Source organism: Agelaius tricolor, unplaced genomic scaffold, assembly GCF_023055355.1.
Source record: "Agelaius tricolor isolate 1412-34295 unplaced genomic scaffold, bAgeTri1.0.p SCAF_25, whole genome shotgun sequence".
Lineage (NCBI taxonomy): Eukaryota > Metazoa > Chordata > Aves > Passeriformes > Icteridae > Agelaius > Agelaius tricolor.
In genome coordinates, this window is record NW_027269285.1 from 3,944,996 (window position 1) to 3,957,327 (window position 12,332).

At 40.8% G+C, this 12,332-nt stretch overlaps 1 protein-coding gene across 3 annotated transcripts in view; it reads right to left on the minus strand.

Annotated features, from left to right (window-relative positions):
- The window catches only part of EFCAB5 (EF-hand calcium binding domain 5), a 32,027-nt gene extending 21,796 nt beyond the window's left edge, over nt 1-10,231 (minus strand). The window contains exons 1-5 of one of the 3 annotated variants that reach the window (XM_071448164.1): nt 9,800-10,225; nt 6,237-6,812; nt 2,310-2,466; nt 1,980-2,043; nt 153-223 (exon numbers count right to left, since the gene is read on the minus strand). In XM_071448164.1, the coding sequence (XP_071304265.1) occupies nt 153-223; nt 1,980-2,043; nt 2,310-2,466; nt 6,237-6,802 (858 nt within the window). In that variant the 5' untranslated portion in view covers nt 6,803-6,812; nt 9,800-10,225. Of the gene's footprint in view, nt 1-152; nt 224-1,979; nt 2,044-2,309; nt 2,467-6,236; nt 6,813-9,799 lie in introns of those variants that run through there. The other 2 variants (XM_071448166.1, XM_071448165.1) reach the window with 2 other exon arrangements.
- Between the last annotated feature and the right edge of the window lie 2,101 nt (nt 10,232-12,332).

Below are 12,332 nucleotides of genomic sequence, written 5' to 3' on the forward strand. Positions count from 1 at the left end.
ATGGAATGTGAAATGTCCAGATACAGCCAGTTACCTGGGATGCTGGAGAAGGGCAGCCCTTCACTTACTCCTCTAGGCTCTCTCCAGGGAAATGCTGGCACTTTGTGACAAATGCCACATTCTGAACCAAATGCTCTTATTTCATTTCTCACCTTTGTGAACTTATCTAGGTATACTGGTTTTTCCAATGTGTTCAAGATTTTCAGCTTCCTGTCATGGGTTGCTGGTAAAACAAATGAAGGGGTATTGGTTTAGAAAGCAACAGTTGTGATTTTGCATATTTTACACGTATTTTTGCACAATGTGCTGTTACATTAACTTTCTTCTCATGTTGGATGACATTTATTTGAGGTTATCCCACAGTAGCTGAACCATCTGACTGTATACAGAGCATCTAAATCTGCTTGCATTTCTCTTGCTGAGAATCTCCATTTAGCTATTCAGAACTGTAGAGTCATATTTATTCTTGACATAAGTTGGTGCAAATTGCAATGATTTTAACAGTACTTACAACTAATTGTGTGAGGGAGGAAATGATTTTTGATTTAACAAACAGATAAAACTGCCTTAGAACTCTGGAGACATGGATTCTGCTTTGCAAGAGAAGAATCTGAAAATCATAGTAATTTTCTCAAGAATATGGGAATATTTTTACTGATGATGATATTCAAAAGTATGTTTTGGTCAGCTTCTGGTTGCTATAATGGAACTGACAAGAGACATCAAACATCTATATAGGTTTCTGAACGAGTTCTTTGAAAACAGACATGCTATTTCTGTTTGCATTATTTTTCTGTTCTTTCTTCTAAATATATCAGGAATAATGAGAAAAATCATCATAGAATGCATTTATCTCTTGTTGGTTGATATGTTTCTAAACTGTACATTATCTTTATTGAACTATAAATCAGACTGTAATGTTCTGTTAATGTACATTGAATGCTATTAAGTGAAATAAATTAAGTAATGGAGCCTATTAGGGAAATAGTACAGAGAGCACTCCCAGCATCTGGTGAGCAAATATCTGGGCAGGAAATTCCTCCACAATCTCATGTCCCAGGTTCTGTTTGCACTGGGGAAGCACAGCTCCAGAGCAGGAGCACAGGGGCTTTGTTTGGCAGTCACACAACATCCTACCAACATTGGATGATTACTCAGAGGAACAATTCTGTAATACAGACAGGGTGAGTTCCAGGTGTCTGTTGAGAGGTGACTCCAGCAGCAACAGAAACACTCTGGAGTGTCCTGTTTATCATCCCAAATCAGCAAAGACACATTTGTTATCATTCATGATCATTACAGGCTCTCAGTGTAAAGGGCTGGCAGCAGGCTCCTGTTGCCACTTCAGTGTTCCTGGTTCTGTTCAATTATCCTCATCTGGGGAGGTCAAGTGTGAGCTGTACAAAGTGGACAGGAATTATGGAAATCTTTCTGAGCTGAGTGCTCTGGGCTGTGTGTCACTGCATGCCAAGGGAAGGGCTTGCTGACATGATCTATTGGTTGGAGCATTTGGTAAACCTCAGCAATTCCTCTGAAACCATCACAGGTAACAACTGTCAGACTTTAAGTTTGTTGATCCCACTTTTGTTCCATATCTACCAGTATGCCAGTATTTCCAAGACCTCCCATGAGACAAACTCAAAAAGGAGGAGGTTGGCACAGTGACTCTTAAAAAAAGCAGTAAGCACATGGCAATGTGTGGCTAATAAGGGATGTAAGTGGAAAAGGTCTGCATCTGGTCTTTCTATCTCCCTGAAAGATTTTTTAAGCATTTTTCCATAATTTTCAAGATCATATTAATGAATTACATGGTGGTTCAGTCTCTTTCCCATCTATCTGAAGATTTGTGGTTGGCATCCTGATGTAACTACCCTTAGAGATTCTTTCTCTGTTATCAAATCCATTTGCTGTTTGCTCACAGTTCACATCAGAATTCAGATCACAGCAATAAAACTAAGGAAGGCACATTGAAAACTTGCCTTTTCTCATATCTTCAGGGATAGAATCAGTGACATCTGGAAAAAACCTCAAGGCACTCTGAACCTAAAAATCAAGGTAATAGCCTGTGTCATGCAGACAACAGTAGACAATTACTAAAATAAATCACCCAGAATAATCAGACATATGGGCCAGTCATGGGTCTTACACACAGGTAAGATTTGTGAACAAGGCCCTGTCCCCTGACCCTGTGGTGGCAGAGCCATCACCCATGCTTGTGCCCCATGCTGCCATGCCAGGGTACATGGCACTAGCACAAATGTCCTTTTCATCCTGTCTGCAACAACCACAGCAGGATCTCCCCCAGTTACCAGTGCTGCTGGGATTCTTTCATGGCCATCCACTGTCCACTCCTTGAACAGAGCTGCCAACACCTCCTTTCTCCTTGCTGTCTCCTCAGCCTTCTGTCTTTCCACCTCCTCCCTTTCCTCATGTATCTTCTTTGCCTCAGCCCTCATCTGGACCAGCCTGTAGGACATGGGAACATGGATTAGAAAGAGACCATCACAGGCATACTTAAGAGTGATTAAGCCTACCCTAAAGAACAAAACAAAAGGAAGCAACTCTTTGCTGAAATTCCTGTCTATATGGAAGACATTTAATGAAAAATCATCTGTGCAGCTCTCCTAGTTTTGTGTCATTTCAACAGTGACACATTTTACCTTCACGTTTATAATGACATTCATCATTTATTGTGTAGATGTCCTTCAATTTCCTTTCAATTCTAGCAGGGAGACAGGTGCATAATTTGCTACACTTGATTTACCAACAAAATTGCATCAGACTTCATTGTCTCCAAACTCAAGTACCTTTTCACACAAGCACTTCACTGGCAAAGAACAATGTTCAATAAAATTTCTGAAGCAGCCTCACACAATAGAGCCCTCACTGCCTTAGGACAGGGATAATACCTCAGCCTCTCCATCATTTTCAACACATGGAGTTTGCAGGTTTGGACTGCCAGTCAGCTCCCTTTCTTCCTGCTTTTGTTTTCTTTGCTTCTCTAAACATCCAGCCATGTTTTTCCCAATCCTCCATTTCACACAACAAAAGAAGTGAAAAAATTGATCCTGAACTCATCTGCTTTGATTTTGACTTTGTTAATTTATGAAATGGGGCAAAAACCTTTTAGGAAGGTCAAAACGCTTAAAGCCAAATGATCAGTTCATATGGAGAGAACAGCTCCTGTTCATGGAGGCTGCTGGAATCTCTCTGCACTGAGGCAGCTGCTCATCTTCATGGCCTTCACACCCTCTGCAGCTATTCAGAGAAAGGGGAATTGCTCCTCTTTTATACCTGACAACTCCAAAAAATATATTTTGGCTAAGGATTCCTGCTTCCTTCTTCCCCCTGTGTGTCACATGCTGTGAAATGGGCTGATCCTGTCCCTGCCCTCTTCCGTTCCTCTGGGGTCATCCTACAAATTATAACCCATCAATATTTTCTTTAATGAACAGAAAGACCTGTTTTACATGTCACAGCAATACACTTTGATCACAGTCAGTTTTATCACAAGGTCCTTGTTCTTCATGGCCATTTATCACAGAGGTTTCTTAATGAATCATTTGGTTCCTTAATTGATGGTGGGCATTGCACAAGTGCTGCTGAGGCAGCTCAGCCTCGGGCACTTTGATAGCAGGGGGAGGGTGAAATATTTTCCCAACTTTTGACTCCCTCCCAGAGCTGGAGAGGATAAGAGAAGGAATGCAGCAGGTACCAACCTAAGTGGACAGACAGATTTTTCTCCAATGCAGCAGAAAGAGAAAACCAGACCATTTGTAGAGGTAGTTCCTCCTCTGTCTGCAGACTGGAAGCAGAGCCTGGGCTGTGCTCAGAGCTGCCAAGGTGCTCTGGTGATTAATTTGGGCACTGCCCAGCACAAGTTACATTCTGTGCTGCACCTGCACTGGGCCACAGTTTTGCATTCATTTCTAGGGTCATAAAACTGGGCAGCTGCATCCTCTGCCTGGTGTCCCTCAGACAATAATGGCAAAACAGGGGTAACAGAACCAGGCACCACCCACTGCAAAGTGAGCTCATTTTGGATCAGACATTTCCAGAAAAGATGAGATGGCAGCGAGGTGACTTCTCCCTGCAGAACCAAACATGTTTCCTCAGGAAGAGAGCTGCCTGCCTCCCACACAGGGAGGGTGACTCAGCCTGAAGGACTCCCATCCCTGGACAAAGGCTCTGTTTCAGGTATCAGTCCATGTGCATAAGGAATTTCTCCCATCTGTTCTCCTTCCTGCCTTGACTCCCAGTCAGGTGCCAGTTAAGGAGAAACTGGAGGGAGTCCAAGAGAGCTCGCTGAGGATAGAAAAGTGTTAGATGGGAACCTGTGATGAATCCTGCCTTACCCGAAGGTAATGCCAAGGCTCCCAGGACCTTCATTTGGGCCAGAATTTCATTCCTCACCTTTCTGGTGCTTATGTGAGAGGTGTTAAGCACAGACTGGCATTGCTCTTGTAACAATTCCAGCCTGTTTAAATCCAGTGACTCACATGAGGAGTCTCACTGCTGTGTGGTGCTGTTAAAATCCTGTGTTGCTGTGATTTAAGAATCCCATGCAAATCCCACAATACAGTCATCACAAATATGTAAATCCTGAGCTGCTGTGAATGCAAATCCCATGATACTACTAGCAGTGGATATGCAAAACCTGCTACAGCCATGATTACAGAACCCCCCTGGCAATGCTGTCTATGGAGATATTTATTTCTGTAAGTCTTGATAGTCACTTCCTTTCACTCAGTTCTGAGAGCTACAAATGCAGAACCTGTCTCCAAATGTAAAGATGGGCTTAACAGCCAAGGTCAAGATAACAGGTCATGGGTAGCCAACACTTTGTATTCAACAAAAGTCTACTCCAAAACCCCAGGAGATTTTATGCATTTTAGTTCAATTACTTTTTCAAAATAAAAGAGATATATCCAGGTGTCCCTCTGTGAAGCAACAGGAATGATAAAACTGTTCCCAAAGCAAAGGCGTGGCAAGGCTGACATCCTAAACATCCCCCCAGAACAGCCCGTGCTCGAGTGCAAACTCACTGAAAGACATATTTCCCCAGCTCATTTGTAACAGTGGACCAACATTTAAAAAACAGTAAATAAAACTGAAATTCTTTTATCAGTGACTGTATAAAATTCACTTCTCATGCTGCTTTGTTGTATTCACATCAGACATGTTCCTACAAACTGCAGCAGTATGTTTAATGGAAATGTGGAGACAGAAGCTCAGATAGAGAGACTTAACATATCCTTTTAAGCATTATAATACTGGGAACTTCAATTATCTTCATTTAGGGTTTATGCATAAGACATGTCAACATTTGACTTCCCTAATTCCTGACACTGAAACCAATTTTCAAGGTGTATGCACTATTTATGCAAATGGAGAGTCATTCAAACAGAAGTCATTATTCTACAAACACAGATACAGAATAAAGTGATCTAGTAGTGAATAAGTAATTTTGACATTAATCACCATCACCTCTGGATCTTCTATGAACTGAAAAGTTCACATCTATATTTTCCTGAACAGAGCAATGAAAATAAATTACTGTTCATCGAATGCTCTCACATTTTAGCATTTTGTAAGGTGCCATGGAACCCCATTCCAACACTCATTAAGTATTATACTAAAGCAAACAGCCCAGAAATAAGCAACAGAACAAAATACAAAACAGTTTCTACTTTAAAAGGAAAAACAGAATATAAAAGGAAAGCCTAAATAAAAATCAATCCTGGGTGAAGGAGTTTCTACAATGTGCCAGGACAATGTTGTTGGCTTAGTCAAGAGAAATCATCCTGAAGGAGGAAAAAAAGGTTATGTTTCTATTAAATTTGGAAGACTAGAGAAGAAACTATCTGAAGAGTCTCCAGACCTTTCATATTAACACCTGTCCCAAAGAGCTGCTGTCACTAAGCTAGACCAGCTTGGAAGCAGTTTGCATTGCTCATGTGTTAAGATAGAGTCTAAGGAGGAATTACATCCTTGTGAAGGGCAGAATATTTCCTTAAACAGGAATAACTAGTGTTTCATTTTGTGTGCCATGTTCTGGCATTAGTCCTGCTTCTCAAGTTTTTATGAGACAAATAAATTCCTGGCACTGCACTCCACAAGGTGTGTTTTGCTCGAGATTGTGCCAGCCAGGCTGCAGGGACACCATTCCTTTTGTAAAACAGAGACCAAGACACCAGCTCTGGCCTTGTGACCAGCCACCCTGTCAGTGCTCTCACCTCTGGGATGTTGTACCTTGCCTCAAAGACTTGAGCTCCTCCGAGACCACCTCCATTTCTCTCAGGTATGGGCCTGGTTTTGTAGGAACACTGTACTGAGGGTTATGCCTCATCAGGTATTCTGCAAGATAATTAATGGGCTTAAATCTGCCTGGTTCTTGGTCTGATACAAGCACATGGTTTCTTTCCACTGCCATTAACAAATTTTCTGTTCCTGGGATTAATGTAGGGAGGAGGTTGTCGAGCAAATAGAGGCGAGTATCGAGTGTCTTCTCCTCCTCATTGTACCACTCTCTGGCCAGGCAGGCCCCAGGTTCTCTCCTCCTCACCTTTGCTTCTTCTGCCTTTTGTGCTTGAACCAACCTCATCTTTGTCTCCTGCAGACTCAGACACCTTTGTTGTACCTTTTCATGAAAACACTCTTTCCAGGAAGTGTAATTATGAGGATGTGGCAGTTCATGACCCCCCTGACTGCCTTCCATCTCTGTTGCAGTCCCATCCTTATGTCCAAGTTCAGGATCTGGTAGATCTGCAGATTGGGCTGATTCTTCTGGCTGAGCAGCCATACCTCAATCACTGTGACACAGGAAAAAAGGAGCTGTTATGTAATGCCAAAAGATGCAGCAGTGCCCTAACAGGTGACACAGGAATAGACTCTATTGTTAGGCATTAACTAATATTTTTTCTATGTTCCTTTTTTATTCTGTTACTGCTGCTTTGTACTCTTAAATAAATACAGACCCTTTACTTCAAAGATCAGTAAATGATTTATAAAGATTAATTATGTATCACAACAGCCCTTGGAGACAGAGCAACGAAATTAATGTGTTCCTTTCCTAGGGCAGAAGAAACTGAGACACAAAAGGGGAATGATTAATTCCAGGTCACTTAGAGACTCAGAAACCAAGCAGTGAACAGTGCTTGGAACTTGTCCCCCCAGTTCCAACCAGTGGAATCCTCTTACCCCCAGCACATAATTTCTGTTTAGGTCCATTCCCTGCCTCCAGGAAATCCAGTGGATATGAGACAAAGGAAGCAAGTAATGGAAAATTCCAGATACCCAGGAGCAAGATTCCTCTACATGCTTCCTCTGCTTCAGCTTTTCTGAGGCTGTGAAGAACATGAGGAAGCTTGTCCCACAAACTGTTTCACTTCAACTGTGGCAACTTTTTTTGCTCTGGACATTTTGTTAAGGTAACAAGGACACAGGTGCATGGGTCAGCAGAGTTACTACAGAAAGGAGAAACCTACACTATGAATTCTGTGATTAAGTTGCTCATGAGCATTTTATGTTGTAGATCACTCTGTAAAATAATAATCCCTTTACAATTTCAAGAACTTCACTGCTTAAAATGTTCATTCTGTGAAATATCAGGAAGAAACTGAGCTGCTCACAAGGCACAATTTGAAAAACGTCCCTATATATCTCCATGAATAACTGTCTGCATCTGGAATGGGATTAACAGACACAGAATGGAGCAGAAGACTGGCTACTACTTGATTCAAAGCATGAAAAATCAGCAGCATGCTGAAAATTCCCCAGCTCAGTGTTAAACAACAGCAAGGGAAGGGTGATATTAAAAAATAATCTAAAACCGTTCCAAATTAGAGATGAAACTCTACTCTGAACTTGTTGCCACTCTACCCTCTTCAAGTTTTTAAATAAAAAGTGCTTTTCACTGAGGCCTTTCAGTATCCATAGCAATAGCACTGCTTTTGATATGCACTGCTCTTCCTGTTTAAGCATTTGTAGCTGTTCTGAAGCAGTTCAGCTTTCCAGGAAATGCATAAATGTGATCTACAGCCCTCCTGGCATACAAATTTAATTATGAATATGTTGACCTTCTGGTTCATTAACACTGTTGGAGTACAAATACTGCCTGGATGGGTGGGATGCATCACAGCATTAAATTTCTAGGTTTGTTTTCTCAATGGGCTTGTTGGCATCTTCTAGTAAATTTTTTTCCAAAAGCACATTCCTGCTGGGAATGGGATGGCTCAAGCTGCCTACCTGACCCACAGAGAAGGTTTTAGGTTGGTTGTTGGTTTTGCCACCAAAGGACATGAGCTGGAAAGGATTTACAATGGTAGAAAGGGAAACATGTCCACCCTGTGGAACTGTTCCTTTCTCAGGTGAGTTCCTTTCAACAAGCTGTAAAACCAGAGTCCTCGGTTCAAAGCAGGGTGTTAACCAAATGTTCTGGTCACATTCCAAATCAGCTGGTTTTGTTGTGCCAAAATAAACTGTTCTTGTATTTTCAAATACTTATGTTATTTCTTAAACATCCTTTATGAAACCCTCTGCAGTTTCTGTGCAATGTTAAAGTGACAACTGCACTCTGCTTTATGAGGTGGCTGATTCTGAAAGATGATGAATATGTTTTCTACACTGCTCTCAACCTTTTGTTAGGATGGTTTTGAGGATTAGTAAATATTTAAAAAGGATCTCCTTGTCTCTGACCAAAACAAAACATGAAACAAGCAGTGTGACTGTTCTGTCTCCATTCCACGGCATCCACGTAACTCCAGGAATGGAAGCAGAGCATGGAGAACTGTGCCCAGTGCTTTAATGCAGTACAGATGGAGACTAAGAGGATATGGAAGAACAAACAAACAAAAAAAACCCAACAAAGGAATGCTACAATCAGGTCATGAAACTTGGGATGTGTGGAGGATTACAGAGACACACAGTGGATATGACTCCATTGGCTCATAACCTTCAGTGATTTTCATTAGTTGAGAATTTGGCCCATAAGGAAGAATTTCTCCACTGAAAGGATGGTCAGGCATTGGAAGGGATGGAGCCACCATCCCTGGAAGTGCTCAGGAAACAACTGGACGTGGCACTCAGTGCCATGGTCACATTGGCAACGCAGTGTTCGGTCAAATGTTGGATTTAATGATCTTGGAGGTCTTTTCCAAACTTAATCATTCTACAAGTCTATGATTTTTTACAATAATATTGAGAGCTCTCAGGGCCTGTGGCATTCCCAAATGGAGCCCAAATGACAGTGAGCATGGAGCACAGAGGCAAACTCTAGAAACACCCAGGACATTTGAAGTGTGATATAAAGTTTCCTGTAAGCCTTTGTTCAAGCTGAAGGCAAGATAAGCTTTCCATTATTTAGTAGGATGCCACTTCCCTGGCTCCTTTCCTGTAAGAAAAATATTCTTGCTGGAATCCCTGCAGGTACAAAAAGATTATCTCAGTGTTTCCTGTAGAAAACCCAAATGTGCTCAGAAACAATATTCCTATGGTCTCATTGTTATTCTGTCAGAGAATTTTGATGGGTGGGATAAAGCCAGGAATGACTAAAGTTTGTTTAGGTAAATATTTTCTAGATGTTTGAGTTATAAAAGTCCTTTCAAAAACAAAGTTCAATCTCTTTGACATTCTATTGCTCAGAAATAATTTTGCCTTCCCCTCATGTGTTTCATAGAGCATATTTATCTTATCACAAAACACCCAATACCGTTTTCATTCATGATCTTTTCAATACAATTAAAATTTAAAAACATTTTCTCCTTTGCTTTCTGAAGCTTTGAAGAACTGTTTTTCTTACCTTTGGAGCAGGTATCAAAATAGATCTTATTCCTCCTGCACTCAAAGTGGCTTTGCAAATCAACAGGGATTTAATATATGCCCATCAACCATTAAAAATCTTGAAGTGAATTAGGGATTTCTCAGACCTGCTGTGGAGCTGGGCTGTGAGTTTTACTCCTCTGTGTGTTTGCAGTTGCTAAGCAATAATCCCAAAGGTTGCTATGTCTTTCCACGTTCAAAATTGCTGTAGGTTGTCTTTTGGCTTTGGCACAGCCCAACAGACTCTTCTGTACTGAACTTAGAAGATTGCATCACATGACTGAAAATAAAATAAAATCGAGAAAGGACTATGAATAGCAACAGAGAACATTAAGGGCACAAATAGAGAATCTGCAGGTGCCAGTGACAGGTTGCCTTCAGATTCAAGGTTCACAACGTCCAGAACTGTCTCAAGCCCATTACCAGCTGAAGGGAGGACTGTGTTAACCAGATGTTAGGATCTCAGACATAAAAAGAAATTAATTACAAACTCAATTTAAACATTTTCAGGCTTTCTTTCTTGTGTTGCTTTGAAGCAGCCTTGCAGGAAAGGCACACAAGCATTAACGAGGGGGGAGAGCACGGTGCCATTTTGTCAGATTGCTTTTAAACCTGAATCTAAAGGAATTTGATGAGTCCCCTTTCATAATCTCTCCTATATTCTTTGAAGAATAATATGACAGGAAAAGGAGAAGGCAAAAGACAAATACATCTACAACAGGAATTCTGCACTCATTTACACGAATGTAAATCAGGTGCCTGTTCAGCAATTCCCTTGGGCTAGGCACGACTTCCCACTGAGAAACTCATGGCAATTTCTGCCAGGAAATGAGCTTTATCTAATGCTGTTTCTTTCTTTGTATTTTATACTGGAAGTGGCAAAACCTTTGGATTGCCCACCTGCAGGAAAACTGAACTGTGACTTTATCTATGGTATTTGTCAAGGTGCAAGGTGCCCTGCCCTCTATTAGTCCCCATTTCATGGGATAGCCTGTAAGAAAGCTTGAAATAGAGGAGGTCAACTTTCATGTGAAAAATGCACCATAATAAATTATCATTTCTTTGCTATTTATTTGGAGAAACGTATCAGAAGGAAATATGCACATTGCAGTGCATTTCCAAGATGTGTTGAAGTCTAGCATCAATTATGTTAACAAAATGAAGCAGAAAATTAGTGCTCAGGAGTAATTTAAAATGAGGCTTTAAACTGGATTGTGCACTTTTTCCTCAAAGCAGTTTGCTCATGATTAATTCCTGTTATCTCTTCTCCCAGGTGGGCTTGGTTTTGCCCCTTTGCAATTCAGAATTCTGTTGCTATTATGATTAACTTACAAAACTTTTTGAGCATGAAACATAAATTTAAAAAAAAAAAGGTGATTTTTTTTTTTCAATCCCCAAACAAGAATATACAACTAGAACTTAGAAGGATGGATCAAAACAGCTCTATTTTTATTTTTCTGGAAGTGGAATCCCGTGGGTTAAGCAAACCTTTAATTGTACTCTATCTGACTTGGCTGTTATCCCTTAATGTTTTTGCTAAGCAAAGTGTATCCTTTTATTATGCCACCAAATACTTGCACTGTTGACAAAATAATGGGCTGAATATGTCATCACAGATGTTTTGCTGGAATTGCCTGTTCTATCTTTTTTTTTTGTTTTGTTTTGTTTCTCTCTGTAAGATACATTTTGGGAGCACTCTGTTGTCTTTTGCAGCTGATGCCAAGATTATGCAATAAAAGCCCTAACATGTAGTAATAATAAGTTGTGTTAGCCAGGGAAATGTTTGCAGTGTATTAAATAGTCAGTTTTGGAAATGTGTACAAAACCAGCTCATGTACAGCTCCACTCCTTTGAAATGCTACTCTGGGCTGAAGCAGCAGGTGCTGACCACAGTGCTGCCAGCACAGGAAAGAATAAGGCCACAAGCTTCCAGTTTGTTTTTTGTACCAACCCTGATACTGTGACCACAGCCTGCCCTCTAATTGCTCTTTTCAATCCCAATACATCTGCCTTATAGCTTCCTCCTCCACATTTAAATTCTGCTGCTAAAAAAAAAATATTGCACATGCAAATTACACCTTCCTAGAGGCTGGAGAACTGTCACAATTTGTGGTTGTTGTAGCTAATAACTGATATGTCAGACTTTTAGTGAACTGTAGATAGCAACTCCATTGTTTACCTGTGGTAAATGTTTTTTAAAAGTGTTTGCTGTTCAAATACCTGGAAGACCTAGAGGGCATATGAAAATTATACAAAAGTCTACTTTGGAACCTGGTTTAAATAATAATTTCTTGATAGTAATCCCTGCATGACTTGATCAAAATCCAGAATGAAACACCAGTCTCAGGTTTACAATATTCTGGGTACTTTAGTCTTCCATCAATCCTCTCTATCAATGCAGACATACCTGAACATGAGCTGTGGGCCTGAAAGCAGCCCTATATTTGAATATTCACGACCCTGGCTTGTTGTGCAGCCCACTCTAAACTCCGTTTAGTCCAATTTAGGGAGCC